The 26,524-nt window shown below is 37.2% G+C and overlaps 2 protein-coding genes across 3 annotated transcripts; one reads left to right on the forward strand and one right to left on the reverse strand.

Annotated features, from left to right (window-relative positions):
- LOC109717382 (sphinganine C4-monooxygenase 1-like) lies at positions 12,382–16,723 on the forward strand. Its single transcript, XM_020243141.1, has 2 exons — positions 12,382–12,606; positions 15,630–16,723. Exons 1-2 carry the CDS (start codon positions 12,382–12,384, stop codon positions 16,209–16,211), a joined length of 807 nt encoding a protein of 268 aa, XP_020098730.1. The 3' UTR covers positions 16,212–16,723.
- LOC109717381 (common plant regulatory factor 1-like) lies at positions 16,901–24,835 on the reverse strand. Of its 2 annotated transcripts, XM_020243139.1 has the most exons (13): positions 24,603–24,835; positions 22,575–22,652; positions 22,342–22,386; positions 22,165–22,257; positions 21,029–21,109; positions 20,813–20,872; positions 20,429–20,577; positions 20,286–20,334; positions 20,135–20,183; positions 19,660–19,907; positions 18,845–18,922; positions 18,640–18,765; positions 16,901–17,524 (listed from the first exon to the last, which is right to left on the reverse strand). In XM_020243139.1, the coding sequence occupies exons 2-13, from the start codon at positions 22,632–22,634 to the stop codon at positions 17,306–17,308; spliced, it is 1,257 nt and encodes a 418-aa protein (XP_020098728.1). In that variant the 5' UTR covers positions 22,635–22,652; positions 24,603–24,835; the 3' UTR covers positions 16,901–17,305. The 2 variants fall into 2 exon arrangements, with proteins under 2 accessions (XP_020098728.1, XP_020098729.1); XM_020243140.1 differs by lacking the exon at positions 20,813–20,872 and having other exon boundaries at positions 24,603–24,834.

A 26,524-nucleotide genomic window follows, 5' to 3' on the forward strand; every position in this document is an offset into this window, starting at 1 on the left:
TTAGTAGTAGTAGTGGTTTAATTAATTAAGGTGATAAAATGGTGATAAGGTGATAATTAATGATGATGATGATGTTGATGATGGGGATAGTCCATCCACCGTTCATCGTGCTTTAAAATCCGCACTCATTTATATGATGGACGATAGATCGAACTGTCTCACCATGGGGATCTTCCCCATAAATTTTTTGTCCCGATAATAGGGGCCCAGCGCACGATAGATGATTTTTTAAATTAATAATTAACACGGGGGCCGCCCCTAGTTTTAGGTGCATGTCTTGTCACGTGACATGCACGTGGCAATCATGAGTTTATGGGGATACAAATACAATGTATGTAGCGGTCCGTGTCAGTCACTCATGGGCCATCCCCCATGCGATCCAACAACATAGATTTTTTCTTTTCTTTTCTTTTTTATAACTTCCCCTTCTCTTTTTTTTTTTTTAAGAGATATTTTATTTTATTTTATTTTATTTTATTTGAAGAGAATTTGCAGGTTGTGGACACCTGTACGTATTTTGGATTATTTCTTCACCCTCTAAATTTTTTTTAGCTTATGGTTATACTACAATCATTCTGATATACTGTAACGGTAATGTACCAAGCTTTGGACCTAATTAAAGTTTGGTTTTGTTGTAATTACGTATCACTGTTACAAATTTGCAAAATTCATAAGGCTCGGAGAATCCTCTAATCCTCTAAAACATCAAAGCAGATGTATTTGAACAACATATTTACACCATGTAGTCGCGAGACAGGCACATGGGCTGCTGCGTGCGAGAATACTGTAGTTTTGAACTAGTCCATTGGAATTTGGAAAGCAATGCTTTTGCACAACTATTAAAGTTACCATCAACCTTTTATCCTACAAATATAGCTCAATGCAGTAGGCTGCAATGAAGATTCTTATCCCAAAAAGAGAGAGAGAGAATCCTGCTCTGAAGATCAAAAGTGCATGGAACAATTTTATTCCACATAAGCAATCACTAGTGACAGCAATTGTTTTCTACTTAAGTATTTTATGGCAATGATCTGGACCTGGAGCCGAAGCTAGAGCTCTTTGGAACATGTACCAGTATTGGTTTTTGTTTTTCGTTTTTGCAACAAATATTAAAAGTTGTGACAAGGGCTCCTATGTTTGGAGTCTAAAAGATTCCATTCTAGTTTCTCAAATAGAAAAGTTATTTCTTTTTTTTTTTTTTTTGAAAGAGAGCAAGGTAGCATGCTACCGCTTCATTCAATAGAAAGATGAATTTAGTAGAAAGTTGAGGCAACTAAGCTTCAGGAGGATCGTCGGGAAAAAAAAAAAAAGACCTTAACCAATTACAATAACCTACCTATTACAAAGAGAAAGCCAATGGCTTCTGTACGAACGAATGTCCGCTAAAAGTAGACTAGGGGGGCTCTTCTTTTTGTCGAAGATTCGTCTACTCCGCTCCAACCAAATGGCCCACCAAGTAGAAGCGATTGTAGTTAACTCCCACCCCCTTATGCCTCCTACTCTACGGCAGCTATCATCCCAGAGGTGGTTTACTGAAAAGGCCTTCGAAATTAAAGCTTTGTTCGGTAATAAGCAACCCAGCAGGGATCTAGTATTAGCGCAACCAACAAAAAGGTGGTGCACAATCTCGGGCTCCTCCGTGCAAAAAACGCAGCTCACCTCCCCCTGCCATCCCCTTTTCATAAGATTGTCCACTATAAGGATCTTGTTTTTCAGTACTGTCCACACAAAGATTCTTACTTTCAATAGAGCTCTGGTCTTCCATAGCTGAACAAACCGCCGGTGTTTAATCCCGCCGTCCTGTAGAAAGTTATACATTGATCTGACCGAATACCGTTTAGACTGTGCCCATCTCCATCTAATTTTGTCCCTACCCTCGTTCAGCGTAAACTCCGAGAGTGACTCTTGTAACCTCAATATCAGCTCATATTCGTGCCTCTCTAGGGGTAAAATCTGCCAAGATTTTACTCTAGTCCCATGTACCCATCAACACCATAGCAAGCTCCCGCCATAAAGGTCCTACACCTTCTCTAAAAATGTAGGGGTGTTGGGACATTAAGGAGGATTGTCCACACCAAATGTCCAACCAAAGACTTATTTTGCTACCGCGAAGCTAGTTCCACATCTGAAGATGTCCCTAGTCCCTAACACACTCGACCACCACTATGAATATGGTCTGAACAATGAACCCTCTCTAAGTGGTTTCCTACGGGAGTAGTAGAGGCCATCAATAAGAGAACCCCACAAATGGTTCCTATCGGCTAAGAACAGCCACCACCATTTTGCCAAAAGGGCCACGTTCATACTTTCTAAGTCCTTCACTCCTTTTCTTCGCACTAAATGATAGTGCGAAGAAAAGAAAAACTAATGGAATTCTATTCAAGGTATATATATTTCCCCACCTCGTAATATCTTTGGTTTGAACAAATCAAAAATAAAATTAACAACTTATAAATAAATACCGAAAAAAAGACGTGATATAAATATTGCAAAGCATGCTAACTTCTTTTTTTTAAAAAAAAAAATTGGGGCTACTCTTAATTCTTATCCAACTTTCTCTGTGGTGATTAAAACACCCTCAGTGACAATTAATTGATGTCGTACGTACATCATGTATGTCAACTTGCAATTATTATCTGGCATTTGGCAAGTAGCTAAGCTTTAATGCATTTATTATATAGCTTCTGTTTTGGAAATTTTGTGTAGAGAAATACATATATAGCATGCATATATGATGAGGTAGAATAGATTTATTGAACCTGATTAATTACTGACTAAATTGAATGAATTTGTTTGTCACTACAGCAATTTTAGATATGTTAATATTATCACTCTAAATTAATATATACAAACGTGTATACGATGTACATTCATAACTTGTTTAGAAATGTACGTATTAAGTTTAATTTGAAGCTTTAATTTTATTACAACAGAAAAATCATTGGAAGTATTTGCATTAAAATTTAAAGGTTAATAAAATGAGATTAATATTAGAAAAGTTTTACAACTTTTACAACTATGATGTAACATTTTCTTTATGGTTCGACTTGATTGTGATTATTATTTTGTAAATTGCATTTGTCATCCAATTAAGTTCTCCATAATGTAGTTATAAAAAGTATATATATGCATGTAACTTTATAATTTGAACAATAAAAACGCTTAAATAAGCCGACAAAAAAATGCCAAACTGTTATTCATGCGTGCATTTTCCTTGACAATGGATTTTTTTTTTTTTTTCTGTAGTAGAACTAAAATAATGAAACACTTGGGACCTATAATACTTAAAAGCCAAAAAATATATATATATAGTAGTAGTTTAGCCATTTTCCTAGATAAGATCTGAAGATATTAATTTGTCAAATAACTCTAATTTAACTCATAATCTTAAGCTGATAAGTCCAAAAAAAATTAAACTGAGCCGGGAATTAATAAAGAAGGTATAAACTATAATTCGCTACTATGATAAACGACTCATATTCAAGTCGAAAAATTAAGCTAACACAAGAAAATTCTTTCATGCATATTATATATATACGAAATACATGTATAATTTTTATTCAATACGAAACTAATATATATTCTTTACACGACTTGTGTACGGCATTAGATCGATCAAATGATCTTTAACAACAAGTCAAATTGATGTGGTTAATTTAGCTAATTTTTCATCTTTGATCCTGTACGTGATGGTATCTTCTATTCAAACATGAAAATTTTGTTTTATATATATTCTACGATATTTCCACGTAGTTCGTGGACTTTGGACATCACATTGAAATCTACATCACTTGCATATTCCATTTAGCTTATAGAATGTGTACCTTTTTTCCCATAGAAATTGTTTTTTTTTTTTTTTGACTTGAAGAGTAACACCTTTGCCAGTGGGCGGAAATCAAGCAAAGCTTGATTTTGCTGCTCATTTTTTTTTACATACGTTATGGGGAAAGTGAGGGAAGAGCGATCGAAGAACCTTCTTTAATATATTATGAGCAAATCTCAAAAAGTTTCTGGAGTTTTATGTTAGGAATATTAGTATATTGTCTCCAATCAAATTGATACTTATCGTATCATGGTATCAGAGCTGAATCTAAACACTCTTTGGTTGTATCCATTTTGGCTGATATTTGTCTCATGTATTTGGTGCCACGAGTACAATTTGGCTGGTCTTTGTCTCATGTATTTGGTGCCACGAGTACAATTTATCTAATCTTCACCATGCGCGCAAATACTAAAATTGCTACTAACAACTTTTCTATAAGTTCAATTTTTTAATAATAATTATGACTAAGCAAATAAATCTTAAAACGGAAGAAATAAGCCTTTTAATTCATTTCTTTGACATCTCAATGTAGGATTTTTTTAAATGTACCATAGTCAAAAAAATTTTAAAAAAAGATATTGAAAATTATTTGAAAAGTAATATAAATAGATGCATTCCGCTTATATAAGTCCTGCACTATCTACTTCCCCAGCCATGCTACACACATATGTAACCCTTCTTTCTTGCATTGAATGTAAATATGTTCCTGCTGAAACAAGAGATTTGAGAAATTTTCTGTATATCATTCATCTAAATCCATTCTCTTATATAGAGAGAGGAAAAGCTTTACATGGAAGTACAGGATTATATCCTGTTATACAAAGAAATAAATAATACTATCCTAATAAGAAAGTAATATACATAGTAATATATATATATTATATATGGTAACATATATAATATATATATGGTATGTAATATATATGTGGTAACACCCCTCCGCAAACTCAAGGTGGGTTAAACACCGAGAGTTTGGATAAAAGAAAATGATGACGTTGTGTGGTATGAGACTTTGTGAAGAAGTCGGCAAGCTGAAGACGAGAAGATATAAACGGTAAGGCCAGTGTGCCATTAAGAAAATGATGCCGAACGAAGTGACAATCAATTTCAATATGTTTAGTGCGTTCATGAAATACCGGATTATTAGCAATCTTGATGGCACTTTGATTGTCACAATACAGAGGTGTCGGAGTAGAGCAAGTAATGCCAATATCACCAAGAAGACGACGAAGCCAAACAATCTCAGATGCTGTAGCAGACATAGCACGATACTCAGCTTCGGCACTAGATTTGGAGACAATATTCTGTTTCTTAGCTCGCCAGGAAATAAGCGAATCACCAAGAAAGATGCAATAACCCGTGGTGGATCGACGATCAGTATGGTCCCCAGCCCAATCAGCGTCAGAATAAGCTCGAAGTGCAAGTTCCGAGGTAGAAGAAAAGAAAAGACTCTGGTTAATAGTGCCACGAAGATAGCGGAGAATGCGAAGAACAGCAGCATAGTGAACAGAAGTTGGTTCCTGAACAAATTGGCTTACTATGTGGACAGCATAAGCAATATCTGGACGAGAGATAGTGAGATAAATAAGAGCTCCAACTAACTCCCGATAGCGCGTGGGATTTGAAAGTGGCTCACCCATGGTAGGAGTCAGTTTTTGATGAAGTTGCATAGGAGTATTGACTGTGTCATTGTCAGTAATACCAGCACGAGAGATGAGATCCGCTGTGTACTTCCGTTGAGATAGCAAATAGCCTTTAGAACCGTAGGCTACTTCAATACCTAGAAAATAACGGAGAAGCCCGAGATCCTTCATTTCAAATTGACGTTGAAAGAAAGCTTTGATAAAATGTATAAAATCGGGATCATCACCAGTGATAATCATATCATCAACATAGAGAAGTAAAACAGTAGTACCACGAGCAGAAGAGTGAATGAATAATGCATGATCATTTTCACTCTGACGAAAACCAGCAGAGATAACGGCAGTCGAGAACTTCTCAAACCAAGCACGAGGAGCTTGTTTAAGACCATACAACGCCTTGCGAAGTAAGCAGACATGACCAGGCGGATGATTAAGACCAGGAGGTGGCTCCATGTAAACTTCTTCGTGAAGATCACCATGTAAAAAAGCATTCTTAACATCAAGTTGATATAACGGCCAACCACGAGAGGCAGCAACAGCAATAAGAACGCGAACAGAGGTCATTTTGGCAACCGGAGCAAATGTCTCCTCGTAATCGATGCCATACTCTTGAGTAAAGCCGCGAGCAACCAAGCGAGCCTTATATCGATCAATAGAACCATCAGACTTCGTCTTAACTTTGTAGATCCATTTGCAACTGATTGGAACCTTTCCTGGAGGAAGAGGAACAAGCGTCCAGGTACCGGTGTTGTGAAGAGCCTTAAGTTCGTCAGACATAGCATCTTGCCACTCAGGAATGGTAGCAGCTTGGCGGTATGTTCGTGGTTCCTGGTGAGTATGGATGGTAGCAAGAAAAGAATGGAAATGGGGAGAAAGAGAATGTGAGGTAACACAACCAAAGAACCTTTTGGGCTGGCGCTCTCGAAGGGGATAGCGACGCACGGATGTCGGAGGATCGTCGGTTGGAGCTTCGACAGAAGGACCATCATGAGAGGCATGAACTTCACTTTCATCTGCAGGAGAGGTATTAGGAGAGATAGAGTCCTCAGGAAAAGAGGAATGCTCTGGAAAAGAATCATGCAAAAAGGAAAGATCGATAGGGGCAGATGAAGAAGATGCAGTGGCTGGTGTGGGTTGGGCATAATAGAGAAGATGCTCAAAGAAAATCACATCACGAGAAATCCGAAGACGTCTCGTGTTAGGATCATAGCAACGATACCCTTTATGCTCAAGACTATACCCTAGAAAGATACAAATAGCAGATTTAGGAGACAGTTTATTTCGTTCGTGAGGAGGTAGCAAAACAAGGCAAGTGCAACCGAAGACTCGTAGATGATCATATGAAGGAGGCTTGGCAAACAACCGCTCACTAGGAGAGACACCTGAAAGGACACTGGAAGGCATAATGTTGATTAAGTAAACAGCTGTATTGACAGCATCAGCCCAAAATTGTGAAGGAACAGAACTATCAAAAAGAAGAGACCGAGCAGTATCCATGATATGACGATGCTTTCTTTCAGCAACCCCATTTTGTTGATGAGCATATGGGCAAGAAAGCTGAGGTAAGGTGCCTTGACTTGCAAGAATTTGTCTGAATTCAGAAGAGATATATTCACCACCAGAGTCTGAACGAAAAATTTTAATATTTGTGCCAAATTGATTTTGAATCATAACTGTAAAATTTTTATATATTTGCAATAGTTCAGACCGGTTGTTCATAAAATATATCCAGGTAAAACGAGAATAGTCATCCACAAAGATCACATAGTATCGATTACCAATACGTGTAGAAATAGGAGCAGGACCCCAAACATCAGAATGAATTAAATCAAAAGCAGCATGAGAGACAGAGTTACTAGCAGGAAAAGGTTGAGTAGTATGTTTAGCAAGTTTGCAACCCATACAACTAAGATTATTGGAAACAGAAAATTTGCCTAATACACCACGACGAACTAAAACATTAAGATGTTCGAAAGAAAGGTGACCTAAGCGACGATGCCATAAAGTAGAGCTAGAGATGGTTGAAGTAGTGGTGGCGTTAACAGAGTTATGGTTGGATGGTAGATGCAGATGATCCATGTAGTACAAGCCATCACGCCTATGGCCCTGTCCAATCAAAGTCCCTGTTCGACGATCCTGAACACGACAAGAAGATGAGTCAAATGTAACTGTACAATCATGATCAGTAATTTGGCTAACAGATAAAAGATTTAAAGAAAGTTTTGGTATGTGTAAAACAGAGGGCACATAAAATTTGGCAGAATTACCAATGGTAGGTGATAATGTACCATAATGAGTAACAGGAAGTGGTGTACCATCAGCAGTAAAAATATTGAGCGGAGAAGACAATAGGGAAGGTGAAGAAAGTAATGAATCATGTGGAGTCATATGAAAAGAAGCACCTGAGTCTAGAACCCAGGAATTCTTAGAATTACCTCCAAAGCTAGGTGTTGAAAGGGAACCAAAACCTGGTGGTGCTGATGATGTCTGAGGACTGGATTCTGGCTCTTTTGGAGTCGAGTTATTCAGATTGCTCTGTTGAAGTAGCTGCATTAGTTGAGGCCAGCTGAGTTGAGTAGAAGCAGTGTGATGTCCTACGTTGTTAGAAGAAGTATTGAAAGGATGCTCGATCTGCAAAGTAGAAGCAGCAGCAGGATAACCACGTGGAGAATGTCGTTGTTGATCAGCCCACTTCTTTTTCCTGCAATCTTGAATATGATGCCCCCAGAGTTGGCAATATTTGCATTGGATATTGCGTTTGTTCTTTCGAGGAACAAACGAATTAGTAGAACTCAAAGGCTCAGGAGGAACTTGATTGGGAGCAGCAAGTACAGTCGGTGTTGAAGGACTGGAGGAATGCAATACTCGAAGACGAGTTTCCTCTGCAATAAGCTCTGCAAGTGCAGCATCAATGGTGGGTAGCGGAGATCGATGAAGAAGTTGGCCTCGTAAGGCCTCGAACTCTGGCCGTAGACGCATAATAAATTGAAAAAGACGCTGTTGATCACGAATTTGCGTTTGTTTGGTAGCACAAGTGCAAGCCAAACAAGTCTGGCATAATGATTCGTCCATGATGGATAGTTGGCGCCACCGTGCTTGCATAAAGCTATAGAACTCCTGAATGGAGCGTTCACCTTGATGGGCCGATGTGATCTCTTGGAATTCAGCATATGATTGAGCATGGCTAGATTGCTCATATAGTTTTTGAAGATGAGCCCACATTTGCTGAGCTGTAGTGAAACTCACCAACTGCATTCTGATGTCAATTTCTACAGACGTGGATATAATTCCACGAGTACGTCTGTCAGCATTATTCCACTCTTTGAGTTTCTTCTCATCAGCAGGAGGGCTAGTGTCATTAATATGATCTGTTAAGTCTAGGGCATCAAGTAAAAGTTTTACAGACACCGACCACTCCCGGTAATTAGAACCAGATAATTTGACATCTAGTTGAGGAAATTGATTGGTAGAAGATGTCATAACTTAAATAAATAAAGAGAAGAGATAGAATGGACAAATCTGAAGAAGTGGCTTGCTAGAGACTCCTAGCAACTTGGTCAGACGTATGTCGAGATATGATGCGCAGCCACACAGACGTGATGATGACAATCGCAGCCCCAGTTAACCACTAGGATAGGATCGTGTCGTCCTCGGACGTGGTGCTGATCTGGACGAACAATTCGCCTTCTGAGGAGATGAGCAAAAGTCGTCGAAAGAGAATAAAACCCTAGAAGGGCTCTGATACCATGAAACAAGAGATTTGAGAAATTTTCTGTATATTATTCATCTAAATCCATTCTCTTATATAGAGAGAGGAAAAGCTTTACATGGAAGTACAGGATTATATCCTGTTATACAAAGAAATAAATAATACTATCCTAATAAGAAAGTAATATACATAGTAATATATATATATTATATATGGTAACATATATAATATATATATGGTATGTAATATATATATGGTAACACCTGCGAACTCCCCCTCACGTCTAGGCTCGTCTGGGCTCGAGACTTTTTATAAGACCCATGACGTGGATTTGAATTAAAAGGAAATTAATTATGCTAGGGACCTGGCATGACTTGAACTCAAAACCTCCTGCTCTGATACCATATGAAACAACCGTTGTACTCTAAAAACTTAAGCTGTTAGAGAACGGTGTTTATATAATTTTATATTTAACTGTTAGAGAACGGTATTTATATAATTTTATATTTAACACTAATGCTAATTCTTATTCAAGGCCCTAAACTTTCAATAAGATTAATTAAATTTAGTTGACTCTAAAATTTTAATGATGTTTTACTATAGTCCTTACCTTGGAGTAAAGACTACGTTAGACCTTAACTTCCAACAATATTTTTTGTTTCTACACCATAAATCCCGACAATCATTAATTAATTTATCCACTAATACTTTTTGTTTGATGACTTAATTTTTCAATAGAAAAAGTCAATCGATAATAGGGTTGAAAAATGCGATGGGATAAAAGAGTAATAAATGCACAGATGCAATCGTTGTAGGCGATAGCTTACTAAGTCATCTATAAAAGTTTGAAAAATGTTACTTCAAAACATAATGGTCATTTTCGAAATAAAATTCAGCTTCTAACGGTAAATCGACGCGGCGGATTTGTTTACAAAATTGGTTTTAAGAAATAAGCCTTTTAATTCATTTCTTTGACATCTACGTTAGTCCTTAACTTTCAACAATATTTTTTGTTTCTACACCATAAATCCCGACAATCATTGGTTCATCCACTGATACTTTTAGTTTGACGACTTAATTTTTCAATAGAAAAAGTATTATTACTCAATCTACTAAGTCATCTATAAAAGTTTACTAAGTCAACTATAAAAGTTTGAAAAATGTTACTTCAAAACATAATGGTCATTTTCGAACTAAAATTCAGCTTCAAACGGTAATTCGACGCGGTGGATTAGTTTACAAAATTGGTTTTAAGAAATAAGCCTTTTAATTCATTTCTTTGACATCTCAATGTAGGATTTTTGAAAACCATAGAGTCAAAAAAATTAAAAAAAAAAAGATATTGAATAGTACTTGAAAAATAATATATATAGATGCATTCGGCTTATATATATAAGTCCTGCACTGTAACCTAGCTACTTCCCCAGCCATGCTACACATATGTAACCCTTTTTCTTGCATTAAATATAAATACGTTCCTCCAAATTTTCAATATTAATTATCTAACTTTATAGAACTTATATTATGAAACATATTTGATCTCATAAAACTATATAAACTGCCAAGTTTTTTTGTCCAATGCTAATTCTTATTCAAGGCCCTAAACTTTCAAAAAGATTAATTAAATTTAGTTGACTCTAAAATTTTAATAATGTTTTAGTATAGTCCTTACTACCTTAGAGTAAAAACTACGCCAGTCCTTAACTTTCAACAATATTTTTAGTTTCTACACGATAAATCCCGACAATCAGTAATTCATCCACTAATACTTTTAGTTTGACGACTTAATTTTTCAATAGAAAAAGTCTTATTACTCAATCCAAAATAGGGTTGAAATATGCGATGAGATAAAAGAGTAATAAATGCACAGATGTAATCGCTGTAGGTACGTAATAATTTACTAAGTCATCTATAAAAGTTTGAAAAATGTTACTTCAAAACATAATGGTCATTTTCGAAATAAAATTCAGCTTCTAACGGATTAGTTTACAAAATTGGTTTTAAGAAATAAGCCTTTTAATTCATTTCTTTGACATCTACGTTAGTCCTTAACTTTCAACAACATTTTTTGTTTCTACACCATAAATCCCGACAATCATTGGTTCATCCACTGATATTTTTAGTTTGACGACTTAATTTTTCAATAGAAAAAGTATTATTACTCAATCTACTAAGTCATCTATAAAAGTTTACTAAGTCAACTATAAAAGTTTGAAAAATGTTACTTCAAAACATAATGGTCATTTTCGAACTAAAATTCAGCTTCAAACGGTAAATCGACGCGGTGGATTAGATTACAAAATTGGTTTTAAGAAATAAGCCTTTTAATTAATTTCTTTGACATCTCAATGTAGGATTTTTGAAAACCACAGAGTCATAAAAATTTTTAAAAAAAAGATATTGAAAACTACTTGAAAAATAATATATATAGATGCATTCGGCTTATATATATAAGTCCTGCACTATAACCTAGCTACTTCCCCAGCCATGCTACACATATGTAACCCTTTTTCTTGCATTAAATATAAATATGTTTCTTCAAAATTTCAATATTATTTATCTAACTTTAGAGAACTTATATTATGAAACATATTTGATCTCATAAAACTATATAAACTGCCAAGTTTTTTTGTATAATGCTAATTCTTATTCAAGGCCCTAATGTTTTATTTAGTTGACTCTAAAATTTTAATAATGTTTTAGTATAGTCCTTACTACCTTAGAGTAAAAACTACGCTAGTCCTTAATTAGCTTTCAACAATATTTTTAGTTTCTACACGATAAATCCCGACAATCAGTAATTCATCCACTAACACTTTTAGTTTGACGACTTAATTTTTCAATAGAAAAAGTCTTATTACTCAATCCAAAATAGGGTTGAAATATGCGATGAGATAAAAGAGTAATAAATGCACAGATGTAATCGCTGTAGGTACGTAATAATTTACTAAGTCATCTATAAAAGTTTGAAAAATGTTACTTCAAAACATAATGGTCATTTTTGAAATAAAATTCAGCGTCAAACAGTAAATCGACGCGGTGGATTAGTTTACAAAATTTGCAAATAATTTGGGGGCAAAATCACAACTTCGCAGGTGTATATATAGGAGCATTCCTGTTCCTTTGTTATTCACATACCTTTTGAAACATTTTGTTTCTTCTCCATCCACCACCTTGTTCCATAACGTTTCCCATATATGCAAACAATGGGGTTCATCGGATCCGACGACTTCTACATGATGTTCGCTCCCGTTGTAGTTTACTGGGCGTATTCGGGGATGTATGAGGTGTTGAGCTCTCGCGTGGAGAAATACAGGTTACATTCGAGGAAAGAGGAGGAGACAAAGAATTTGGCGTCTAAGAAAGATGTAGTTAAAGGTGTTCTTCTGCAGCAGGCCATTCAAGCAGCTATTGCATTCACTGTGCTCCAGGTTTGTGACCGTGGCTTATCCTACAGTATCTCTTCATTTTTTTTTATTTTTGTTGTATCAATTTCTTTTTAAGCCTCTGTAAGATTTTTCTCTCTTTTCTTGATCTTGTTAAGGATTCGGATAATTAATAAGAGAGTAAATTATTAATTTATACTAGTTTGTAGGCACTTAAACTTGTAGATTAAACGGATTTTATTAGATATGTCATATTCCTACACTCATCTGGGCCTAGGCTGGTCACAGAACTGTCTAATAAATCTGCGCGCGTAAGCTATTATCCAAAATGCTGTGGTTTTGAGCGCCATAATTTTGAAATGCATGAGTATGCGAGAGTCCGAATCTCTAACTTTTTAAGTAGCAGTTGACGTAACAAATTAACCACTAATTAATTAACTAGCTGGGCCTATGTAGTGGTGGTTCCTTTCAGGATCTGTTGCTAAGATAAAGAGAAAAACTTAGTCAAGATAAAGTGCTTGATCATCATGATCTTTAATGGCAAATTTATAGCTCCTTTAAACATGAGCTAATTAAGCATTTATTTTGGCCTAGTATCTAAATTTTTTTTTATTTTAAGAAACTTAAACACACGTACCATCCCTAGCGCAAGTGGCAAAGGGCTTGATGCTTGGTATTCGAGGTTCTAAATTCGAGTCCTAGTTGATTCACATTTTCAGCTGAAGTTTATTTCTAAATAAAATAAATGAAGCAGGTAGCATACTTTAAAATTTTCTACTTTTTACAACTACAGAAAGTTATAAAATAGAACAGTACTTTTACAGGGAGCTCCGACAGGGGGCGGAGAACAGAGAAACCTTTCCCCACATAGAGATGTTTTGCTTGATAGAGTAGGTTTACGATCGTGTTAGTTCACAATTGTTAGGCTAGCAATGCTCTATCCTAATTAAATCCCTACTCTATTGGTCAAGACAAGTCAAAGGGGGTGTTGGTCCCCTCTTAACCCAATTTATTCCATTTGATATGTACATGTAACTAGAATTTAATTTTAATATATAATAATAATATCCACAGCTATTGTACCTCTGAGAAAGGTTCGGAATCAAAGTAGACCCCCATCAAAAATATTCAAATGCATTTATTTATGAGATTTAAGCACGGATTGACTGTACGTGCGGTCCCGAGCCGGTCGTGCCGTACTGTGCCAAAGTTGTGCCTACATGTTTTTCAATATGTTTGAGCTCTTTTAGAGCTATTTCGAGATAAAAAGGTTATAAAATATTTTTTCTCAACTTAAAACATGTATATATCTTGTTGATCTAACAACTGTTTGATCAAATAATGGATCCTAATTGTATAATTAGTCGGATTATAATAAAAAAATATGAATTTGAAGATTGCGCCTAATTTCTTTTATTATTTGTGATTTAGTGCGTGTCTTTCTACAATTGACTTTAATTTCTTCTCCGTGAATGCATTTTTGTTATAACATGTTAAAATAACATTCTTAAATTATCAAGATGTCTACGCTCTAAGAAACTCCTTTCTTGTATTGGCAAGTTCGAATCAGTTTCCAAAGGGCTTTTTTTGTAAATAGCCCCCTGACAAATTTTATTTGCGAAAATAGCCCTGTCCAAAAATTATTTACAAAAATAGCCCTGCCCCTACCACGCCAGCGCCACATCAGCGCCACGCGGGCAGGGCGGGCCCAGATGTTTAAGTTGAACACGGTGAACCATTCACCGTGTTTTGTATTGGACACGGTGAATGGTTCACCGTGTCCAATACAAATACCCCAACAATGGCTAAGTTAGAGATATTTGTATTAGACACGGTGAACCATTCACCGTGTCCAATTATTTGTATTGGACACGGTGAATGATTCACCGTGTCCAATTAGCTATTTTATATTGGACACAATGAATTATTCACCGTGTCCAATACAAAAACTTTATATTGAACACGGTGAATGATTCACCGTGTTCAACTTAACCATCTGGCCCAGCCCCGCCCGCGTAGCGCTGACGTGGCACTTGCGTGGCGGGGTCAGGACCATTTTTACAAATAAATTTTTGACAATGCCAAATTTAAAAAAAAAATTTGTAAGGAGGCTATTTGCAAAAAAAGCCCGTTTCCAAAACACTGCTAACAACTACATCACACCTTGGAAAAGCTGTGTACTGTATATCCCACCTCCCATTGGCAGTGTCAGTGACAGTAACAGTAACAGTAACAGTGGATAAGGGGAGTTGGGTTCAGCAATTACCCCTCAGGCCTCAGGTTCATAACACTCGACCCATTATCCATATATAGTTTGGACCATGCATGATTCACCGGCGCATTTTCCTTATTGGATTCGAATTGTTTATTTATATGCATGTAAACGTTTGTGAGTATAACATGTAAGTAAATTCAAAGTATTCATCTGGTTACTATCCCGCAAGAGGACTTGTAACTGTCGACCGCCTGCTCAAACGTGGCATTCTAGCAGTTCATCACAGCGTCTTTTGCGCTTTCGACATGAAAACATGCGACCACCTGTTTAGTCAGTGTGTTTTTGTCCGATACCTTCTCCTCACTGCGGATGGACCGCTCTTATTCACAGAGCTCATGGAAGACGTCCGAGATCTATGGATAAGGGCTTCTAGCCTTAACGATGTTGGTACAAGATCCCAATGCCTAACCCGCCTGGCGGCTGTCTGGTGGGTGATCTGGACCGTGAGGAACAACTTCCTCTTGCGCGAGATACCCCCGGTCCCTTCTCTCTCACTGGACAGCGTACAACGTTTGATATCAGTATATATGGAGCGAGCTTTCGGCAGTGTTCTGACTCATATGTTTTACTTTTACTTTTACATTTACATTTACTTCTATTTTTTCTTTACTTTTTAATTAAACTTTACCTTTATTTTCTTTTGTTGCCTTTTTTTTTTCTTTTAGGAAGTCTTAGCTGCTTTCACCATGTATGCCTAGTTTATTTTACCTAATGAATGAAGCAGGTAGCTTGCTATCTTTTTCTCAAAAAAACATGTAAGTAAATTAGACACTTGTTGTTTTTGTGTTGACAGCTAACAGGCGATCGCGCTCAAATCGCTGCTGCTTCTGCCGCCGCCACAAGCCCGCTGCATTCTCTTCTCGTACTCGCACAGCAATTCCTCGTCGCGATGTTCGTCTTCGATGCGTGGCAGTACTTCATCCACCGGTACATGCACTCCAACAGGCAGTTGTACCGCCAGTTCCACTCCTGGCACCACCGCGTGGTGGCGCCGTACGCGTTCGCCGCGCAGTACAACCACCCGGTGGACGGGGTCGTCACCGAGACCCTGGCGGGGGCAGTGGCATACTTCATCTCGGGCATGTCGCCCAGAACTGCGGCCTTCTTCTTCTCGGTGGCCACCGTCAAGGGGATCGACGATCACTGCGGCCTCATGCTGCCGTGGAATCCGTTCCACGCCGTGTTCCGCAACAACACGGCATACCACGACATCCATCACCAGCTCGCAGGCAGTAAGTGCAACTTCTCGCAACCGTTCTTCGTGATGTGGGATCGGATTCTCGGGACGTACGCGCCGTACACGCTGGAGAGAAGGGAGGGGGGCGGCTTCGAGGCGAGGTTGGTTCGGAAAGACAAAGTCGGCCACGATTCTTAAAGTATCAGCCGCATTCTGTACCATGCTGCTTGCGAAGAGCAGTATAACACAGTTCTAAGGTTGAGCAGATGTAAAACTAACAAACAAATTACGAATAAAAGCTTGAGTATATGTTCCAAAGTATAAACACTCATTTTCATACTCTCCGTTTTTTTAATAAACAAACAAAATTTGAAAAACAAAAACACTACTCTTCCCAAGAACCAATTTGACAAAAAAAAAACTTAGATCAATCAGAAATCCATTTTCCGAAATATTTCCCCGCGAAAGTGCGAAACCCAACACCCCCAAATGGATTCAAAGACGGAAAAAGCCAAAGCAATTTGGTGATACTGTGGTATTCAAATAATGCCAAGCTCTGACTGAAAATATACAACGGAAAACATTTGAATACTGTTTCATACGCAAAGATTTAAATTTTTAGAACAATCAAAATGTTCGCATTTATAACCAAAGCAGTGGTTAATCTAAATCCCATCAGACTACTAATTTTATTTAATCTTCTTCCCTAGTCACTTCAAAACCACACCACATAACCATTTTAACTGACAACATTCTTTCTTCACATCACCGTACCGTCCGACATCCGATTCCATCATTTTCCAGGAGATAACATGCAGGCAACCAAAATCTGAACTAAAGATGAATTCACAGCACACGAATAACATAAGCACAAAACTGAAACAGTATAACCTTTAACCATTGAACACTAGTATTAACTACTAAACACACAGCACAAAAGATGGAAAGGTGTTTTGAGGAACAAAAGTGAAAGCCTTTCTTAAATATTTATAGTTAACAACAGTTCTTTCTTAAAGTATATGTCCCTAACAGCAGTTCTCTTTCCAAATGACCTCCACATGGGATTCTAAAACATTCCAACTCCATGAATGGGATCACACAACTTATATAAACACATTATAAAGTTAGAGACAATAATATTACAAAACGAGTTAATAAAAAGAGTCCGAAAGGAAGGTTACCTCATCTGTACCTAACCGCAGGCTAGTTCAATCAAATTCCCAGAATGATGTTAATACTAGGCAGTAGTTTTGGGCTGATAAACTTTCCCAAAAGTACAAGATTAGTGAAGATCAGTTCGCGGCAACAGCATCCGTTCGCTGGCTCGAGCCCAGAAGCTGGCGAAGCTTCGCAGGCTCCTTATTGTCTAACTGCACACCTCTGCTAGCTGAGTTAGGGTTATCGATCATTGATAAGAAGTTCTCGACAACAACTGATGAAGATCCATCAGTTTCCATTTTGTCAGGAGATACCTCTTCTATTTGGGTCATTCCGGCGTTCTTGAGTTTTTCCTGAAAGTCAAAGAAATAAGTAGTTCAGAAGATGAAAAAACTGATATTCTTCAAGCAGACACACGTAGATTAGTTTAAATGTTTTGTAAATTCGTTCTCCATTGCCAAAGAGAGATTTTAAATTATCAAAGCACAGTGTCACTATCAGCACTTAACAGCTAAGTTCGTTTTGACACCAAAAGTAGTTTCAGAAAATCTGAGTTACCCTAGAAATAATGCACAGAGAATAGTTCCATCCTCCACATGGAATAGCATCCCATTTTTCCTCATAACTACTAAAATTCACCCCTCAAAATTTTTTGTTTGGGCAATCATAGAACGAATGTATATATGTATATGCACATGCGCATGCACATGTGCATATACATAGATACATTGGTTGTGCATGCACATGCACATGCACATGTACATATGTATGTATGTATATATATATATATATAGAGAGAGAGAGAGAGAGAGAGAGTTGAGCTGGAATGCTATCGGTAGCAAACGAGCTCCGTTGCCACCCATTTGTTTTCGATGATGGAGCCTTCAAATCGACGATCGGCACCGTTGAACATGATCTATATCACTTAAAGTATCTAGAAATCAAATTTCAAATCTTTTCAACATCATTGACATAATGATCAAAGGGTTTCAACATTCGTAATTTTAATGGTCGATATGAGGCGTTTTCTCGTTTAACGGTGTAAAGCTATCCATATCAATTGAATTTTTGTTAAAAAATTCTTTAAACTATTTAGAACAAGATCTATACTCTCGATCTTGATTACAAAATTCCTATCATCACTTTTTAGAGGATATTCATTTTCAGCCGTTCATTTTTACGCCCACTTGATGAACAAGAGAACAATATCGAAAAAGTATAAAATTTGATTTCTAGATACTTCAAGTGGTATAGATCATTTTCAACGGTACCGATCGTCGATTTGGAGGCTCCATCATCGAAAACAAATGAGTGGCAACGGAGCCCGTTTGCTACCGATAGTATTCCAGTTCAACTCTATATATATATATATACATATATTAAATTTTCAATCATAGCAGGATGAGCCAGGAAGAGAAAAATGTTATGCCACACAAATATATCCTCAGCTGAAACTGTCTTGAAGTACCATGAGAGCAGAATTTTCTAATCTGAGCTTCTCCGAGTTCTCCGTCAGCTGATTTATTTCAGATCTAAGGGACGAATTCTCAGCACTTAGTGACTCAACTTTTATGGCAAGCTCCTCGGTCTCAGCCTGCAAATGCAAACATAAGAAATGTAATAAGTGAAGAGACAGTAAAAATACTCAAATATGAGGTACCGATGTGAAATACCTGTTTCCTCAGCCTTGACCTTCTCGCAGATTCTCTGTTCGACTGCTTTCTCCTTTCACGTTTCAGTTCTCGTTCATCCTGGAGAAATATGAGTTAAAAACAGAGTCAGTCAGCTAGAAGAAACCATAATTGCAAGTGTAAAGCCAGAAATCATCTGATGTACATCTATCTATTCTTGCAAGCTTTTCCTTGAAGCCACCGCTCTAAACCATATCATAAGATTTTAGACCATCCAAGAAAAGTCTAAAGATTCACCAGAGCATTTCCAAGATAAAGATAAAAGACAGTCAAGGAAAACAGGAGGAAAGGATATCTATACCATATCATAAGATTTTAGACCATCCAAGAAAAGTCTAAAGATTCACCAGAGCATTTCCAAGATAAAGATAAAGGACAGTCAAGGAAAACAGGAGGAAAGGATACAATAAAGACAACAGCTTTAGGACAAAGGGGTAGGTAGGGCTGGATCAAAATAAAGCACATGTTTGAAGTAAAATAAGAAGCACATGAAGTGATCATCGGAGTAGGAATTGCCAGATTACCAAGATTCAAGGACCTGATTGATGATCCATTCAGGGCTTCTGCAAAATTATTTATAGAGCAGCACGAGAAATGATGACAATCTGTTTATCACATCTCCCAACGCATTCATGCTAAATCTAGAGGAAGAGAGCTCAAATTGGAGCTCTTACTTCTCAAGTAGAGAAGAAGTTTCAAAAGATGAACACGCATCAAGTGGCCTTCAGAACACGCATCAAGTAACAACCAGTAGCATTCACACCAATTAAGGTAAAATTTGAAGAGAACAAACAGACCTTTGCCCATAATTCAGGAGGTACTCCATTTCGACCAGTAATCATAACGCCAGCAGGTGGTGGAACTGGCGTGCCAATGGCTTTTACTTTAGTGATATCGAAATCCATCCCTGAACCACTTGAAGGCACAGAGCCTACTGGATTTCCCACGACATTTGCTGTTGCCACTGTAACACTTAAGGGTATTTTTGAGCTGTTTGTTCCCCTGCCTTTGGATGCATTGGCCCTTTTGTCTACCTTACAGTCATCTGTGCATACAATTCACTGTTAATCAAAGACTAATCACTGTGGAATCCTAAGAAAAAACTCATGGCTTTGAAGAGAAAAGCAGAAAATGAATTCATTTGATGCCCACTTGGCAGCCACATAAACAGTCAAACAACTCTAACAGAGAAATGAAATTGCTTTTGCCGTCTAAGCAGTTAGATGCTACCACCCTGCCTAGTCGATATATTACAGTAGGAAACAAAAGTACCCGATGTTGGTCTGTCATCTGAGCTCCGCTTTCGTTCATTTCCATTCCCCTAGAAGTATTGAGACAATTTTTAAAAATGTAAAGAAGTTATTCCAACTGCACCTGCCTGAAAAGATCTGAAAATTATTTAAAAAGGAGAAAATTGCAGTACCCCAGATTCACTACTTCCATCACTTGAGCCGTCTGTACTATTGTACCCACTGTACAATTTGTACCCACAAAAAAAAAAAAAAAAAGAGATCAGCCGACAATACATAATCTATTAGTAAAAGGACAAAAGTAAAGAGGTCTAACCTCCCAGCATCAGCACCAGATTTATTTTCAGCATTTTCATCATCCACTGAAACAGAAATTCCATCAAGCCCTTTGAGTTTTTTTGTCGGCCCTTTGTCCTTATTACTTGCTGACTTGGCAGGTAAATCCGTGCTCGAAGGATTCGCCGTCTTAGGAACAGATGTAAAATGAAAAACACAATTACCAATCAAAGTACCAATATCAAGTTCAGCACACAACACAAAGATCTGTATTTGAGGTGTAATACTAGTATATATTCCGACAGCAGTAGTAAAAAAACAAACAAAATTATCAATCAGAAATAGGTAAAGAACCCCAAAACAATATTTGGAATGTAAGAGCAGCACATGTCACAGAAACAAATACCTAACAAACTATGCCTACCACTAGAGCTCCGCGAGAAGCGGAAGATGGTGAGACCCCTTGAGAATGCACATGAGATCCCTGAGCATAAATCAAATTATTGTTGAGTTGATTCACCTATATCTGGACTAGGTATGTGCAGCACTTACAATAGTTCTTTTACAACATCCAAATTTTTTTCAGCCAAGTTGATTCAAATATCAAGTTAAAGCACATATGATGCCATCTCTGACTTACAATGGGCGCAGATGGATGAGAGTAGACTCCCCCAGGTGAGTATATTGGAGCATAAGGTGACCCAAAAGGCGGCAGCAAAGGCTGAGTCACAAAAAAATTATCAGCGAGTAAATAGCAGGAATGATGCCAAAATCTGGGTCATGCAATAAAATATACTAGATAACTAGACAAGGATTTTTTGCCTAAGCCTTGAAATTTTGAATATATGTCCAGTACTGAGTATGCCGACTTGTCAACACATAACATGATGGCTCTGTTGAAAAACTTTATGCTCTTCATTATGTGCCCCAAACAAATATTAGAAATTTTTAATAGAAAATCCTTTAGCAAAACCTCTTGGAAATTGCTAAAATACACATTTGGTGAGGTTTTAGTTTCTGACAATCAGTTCTGACCAGGGATTTTAGAAGGAACTCAAGGTCCAATGGAAAGAAATCTTCAAAATAAATATTTTCAATGTGGAAATTCGACCTTTACAAACATGTTTCCTGACACATTCTTACATCATGTGAATCATTCAGATGCAAGTCTATAACAAAACCCCAAATTTACAAAGGATTTAATCGTTCGATACATGCTAAATACCTTCACTGCATATTGTCTTCCAACATGTGAAGTTCAAACTTCACAACTTAAATTTTTTTTAAATTTCACTTTACAGAAGTTCGAGTTCCGTGATTTACTTCTTGTCCTGGCACTTTCTTTCTGTCTAACATGCATTCTCTTCTACATCTTTCTTGTGCATCATTAGGCAATAGGCATGTGAAGATAAGCGAGACATGCTGAACCAACGAAATAGGTTCTTATTCTTCAATGTTATAAAATGCAATTTTGCCAGTAGAATTGAGCAATCAGGTGAACTCTTAAAACTGAAAGTGTCATCGTAGTTAGTTGGTCATTCTGTTCATCAAATAATATTCTTGATTAATATACTGCCTAAAAGGTTGTTGAATGTTGATGACAATACCTAACCAACTGGTTGATGATGTAACTTTTTAACATGTCTACGCTAATGATATTATCTAACTTATCAGTCGCAAATCCCTATTACTTTTCAAAGCGGATGTTTACTTGGAAAATGGAAAATTTCAAGTTGCACAACAAGGTATGGAACAGAGGAAATAAAATTCAAGTACCTGAGGAGCCCACATATATGGAGGAGGTGCATGACCAGGGGCAACTGCTGCGCCAAAATATGGAGGCGGCATCACACCAGGCCCATAGTAGGCCTAAATGGAGAAGGAACTAGATTAATACATAGTGCTAAACATGTTGTTGAGACAGGACAAATAGAAAGATTCGGGTAACCATACCTGCATAGCTGCCCAATCAGGATATGGGTATACAACTGGTTGATCCTGCAAGCATGAAAGAAACAATTGAGCTTACACGGTTTGGATTGACTAGAGTAGTGAGGCAAGTGGAGACCAATTATTCTATTTTTGACGTTCACAGGTGATATAACTAGCTTTGGGGCAACGCATACTTTCTAAAATACCATATGATTTAAGAAGATCTTCAACATTCCCCAGCATTATTTACTTACCTGAACAGGTGATGCCGATTTATCAGACTTGGGAGGGGCTGCAGCTTCTTCATTTCCCATAGAGATCCTTACGGAAACCTGAGCAAGGAGAAATATAGTTATTACACTCATGATTGATTATAATTTGGACAGCTACCTCCAGCATGATAGATCTGCATTTAAGGAAATTGGAAGCATTGCAACACATATAAATCGCGGTTGTCCGCACTCTGTGTCGCATTATATCTATCTTTTCTGGAAAACCCACGAATAGTTTACAAAATTTTATGGTTGGTGGAATAGTTCTCTATGCAAGAAACCATGATCTATGCACAAATGAGACAGTTTCATTAGTTTAGCTCTGAAAATGGAAAGAGATAACTGTATAAGAAAACTTACTTTTATGTCATACTTTAAAAGTTTTTATCAACCAAACAACTTTTAACTTTTTTTCCCCTAAATTTACATTTTGTCACTTACTCAAACTTTTCAACCCTGCCGAATTTATCCTAGCCAAAATTTGTGATTATTTGTCATGGTCTTGCAACTATAAATCTTAACTCCACTGGGGAAAAAATGCAACACAGAGAAGCATGTGCTTAAAAATTACGTGTTCTCAATTGCATCCTCATAGACCCGAAACGAAGCCTAAGTTCTTAAAAACGAAAGGAAAAAAAAAAAAACAAGTATGATATATTTTAACTAAAAAAGAAAGTTTGTTAAATTAGATATATCCAGCCAGATGCCTGCTTCCATAGACAAGAATAACAGATAGACAAATTCTGATTTCTGCATATTACAGCAAGCAGTAATCCGAAAAGCCAAAAAGTAAATCATTTAAAGCCTTGAACATAACTTTATAAAAGAGCAAAAATAGAAACAATCCAAAAAAAATGAAGATCCATACAGAAATAGCATCAGATAGTAAACAACTTTAAACCAACTGACCGACCGTCCCTAGAGCAAGTGGCAAAGGGCTTGGTGGTTGGTACCCGAGACCCAAGTTCGAATCCTAGTTGATTCACATTTCTAGCTAAGTTTATTTCTAAATGAAATAAACGAAGCGGGTGCTACCTATCTCTCTCTCAAAAAAAAAAAAAAAAAAAAAATTAAAACCAACAGTAGGGCACACAAAAAAAAAGGTTTTGAGTCATATTAACTGCTCAAAAATTCAATTCTCACCTACAGAAGAATTTTCTCAGGGATTAAAAAAAAAAAGCACAACAAAGGTGTGATAAATTTGAAAGATGAAAGAACAAAAAAAGATTCTTCACAGAGCATGCAAAAGTTAGCTTTTTTTTTTTTAATCTGGGTTTAATTATCCCTATATCCACAGGGAAAAAAGGTATAGAGCAAATTAGGCATGTGTAAGCTCATACAAAAATCGCCTTAATTTGGCTGATGCGGAATTTGCTCGATGTGATTTATCCATAACTAAAAATATTTGTTTTTTAAAAAACAAACTTACTAAGAAACAAAAGAATTGAGAAAAAGTTAAAGTAATCTGGAATTTTCCTTGAAGGGTGAAGTGAATTGAACTCTAGAGCGGGGGCAAATTTGTCTTTTCGGGGATCAGAAGGCACAGGTCGTCTAACGTGTCTACTTTGAACGGTCAGCGATGAACTCGTTGAGATGCGAAATGACGAAAATACCCCCCACCCCACGAAACATAGCATAGTCGATTTTTTTCGCGACTCGTTCGCGATTCTCCAAACCTTCTCGCCAAATATTTAAAAAAAAAAAAAAAAAAAAAGCGCTCTACCTCGAAATTTTCACTGCATCCAATTTTAAATACTTTCGCTACGATCAATCTCCTCTTTTTCTCTCGCAATCGAAACAAGTTGTAGATCACATGATCATAAAAAGCGAACGATTCTACTTCAAATTCTAAGTAAATTCCCGAGTAAAAAGCATTACGAATCACAAAGTCGCACATGACGAATTGCGTAAAAGTTTTAAGCCCTAGAGATCAATAGCAACAACTACTTAGAACCAAGTAAAGTACAAATCCAGCATTCTTAAGCACAAACTCCCAAAATTCCACGTTACCTGAAACTTCTCCACGAAGAACACCTCGCTCTAAACCCTTCTACGTGACGAAGCTCGAATTTGAGAACGTTGATTTGAGGAAAGGAGAGGAGAGGAGAGGAGAGGAAACCGTATACGATTCTCTCCAATTTCTACTCTTCCTCCATTAGAGAGAGATTAGAGAGAGAGAGGGAGAGAGAGAAAAGAAGAAGAGAGGAGGGTTGTAGAGAGAGAGAGAGAAAGAGAGGAGGTGAGGGAGCCAAAGAGAGAGAGAGAGGAAGGGGGAAGCGGGCGCCAAGCCAATTGCCACGTCACCAAACACGTGTCCACATCCGGGACTGGGTATACGGCGTACGAGCGCGATCCTATGCGGACCAAAAAATCCGCGCCACCATTTGTGACCACCGCTACTGAACCAAACGAGAAATTATTGCGTGCACCCCGTGTATAAATATTTAATTTAATATATATAAATATAAGAATATACACCACACACATAGAAAGCTAAATTTGAAAAAATTAATATATCAAAAATCATCACTCTTTATGATTTGATTTGATTGGGTACACAAATATTTTATTTTACATGTTTTTTTACTTACTCAAAAAAAAAATGCAGTAATTATTTGATGACAAATATAATTAGATGTCTAGAATATCAATCTATACTTATACTCTTAATTTTTTTTTAAAATAGAACAAAATGAATTATGTTAAATATGAAATGAAATTTGTCTAAAATCATAGCTCTCTAAAGTTTTCATATAATTTGTACGTATTTGTTTATATCCATATTTATTTTCCACGGCAAAGTTAATAAAAAGTCCATAGCTTTAAAATTATAATTTTTCAATTTTATTATTTATTTGACAGTAATACTTACTTCACTAAATGTTCTCATACTAACATACAAAAGTTAGAACAAAAATTACGTGAACTAATTTTTTATGGGCGTCACTATCGGCTAGCATTTTCAAAAAAATAATTTACTGACAAAACTCAAATTACAACAAATCAAATAATAATAATAATAATAATAATAATAATAATAATAATATTTATTCCTGAAAAATCCAACGAGGAGAACAGTGCTACGGATACACCGTGATCACTGATCAGGCAATCACCGGGTCGGGGGCCCACGGCATTAGGTGGCGCACTGGGTACAGTTCGGGTGCGCATAATTTCTCCTTTTTTTTTCTTTTTTTCTTTTTTTTGAGGAGAGAGAGAGAGAGAGAGAGAGAGTTGGCCGTCGGTGTTGGGGGAGGGGCGTAGGGCCAATAAATAAAATAGTTTATTCCCCGTCAGCTGCGCGACACGTGTCGAGGGATGGGGCGATCTACGCGTCGACGCGTCACGGATGTCGAGGTCCAGCTAATATCCGAGTCATGTGGCTGACGTGGTGAGACCACACCCCCGTGGGCCCCACTCTCCTACCTCTCCCCTAAATACAGTATCGCTGCGTCGACCGGGGGTGTGCGGTTAGGAGCCCAAACTCTCTCCCCGATTGGAGGGCGCGGGGCGGGGCCCACTTCGGGGGTCCAATTGGAGGAGATCGTGAGAGCGGGCGTGGAGGCTTTTGTAGCAGCGTTTGTTTACGGGAGGGTTTAAGGCGATTGGAATAGCGATTCACGTCCGGAAAATGACGGGCATCCGGGTCTCAGGATCCCGCGTGTCCTCTCTTTTTTTTTCTTTTTTTATTTAAGAAAGATTTTTTATTAGAGTTAATTTCTTTTTTTTTTATATAAACATAATAAATTATAATTATACTAGGCTGGAATACTATTAATAGCACCAATAACTTACTGCTATTAAGTTTTCTATCCTTGGATTAAAAGATATACGGTTAGAATGATGTGAGCCCCCTAGGATCGAGTTGGTGGTTGGTTGAATAGTATAATCTAACGGTTGACAATGATAAAAGAGGTAAATCTAACGGTAAA

Source organism: Ananas comosus, linkage group 11, assembly GCF_001540865.1.
Source record: "Ananas comosus cultivar F153 linkage group 11, ASM154086v1, whole genome shotgun sequence".
In the NCBI taxonomy this organism is placed as follows: Eukaryota; Viridiplantae; Streptophyta; class Magnoliopsida; order Poales; family Bromeliaceae; genus Ananas; species Ananas comosus.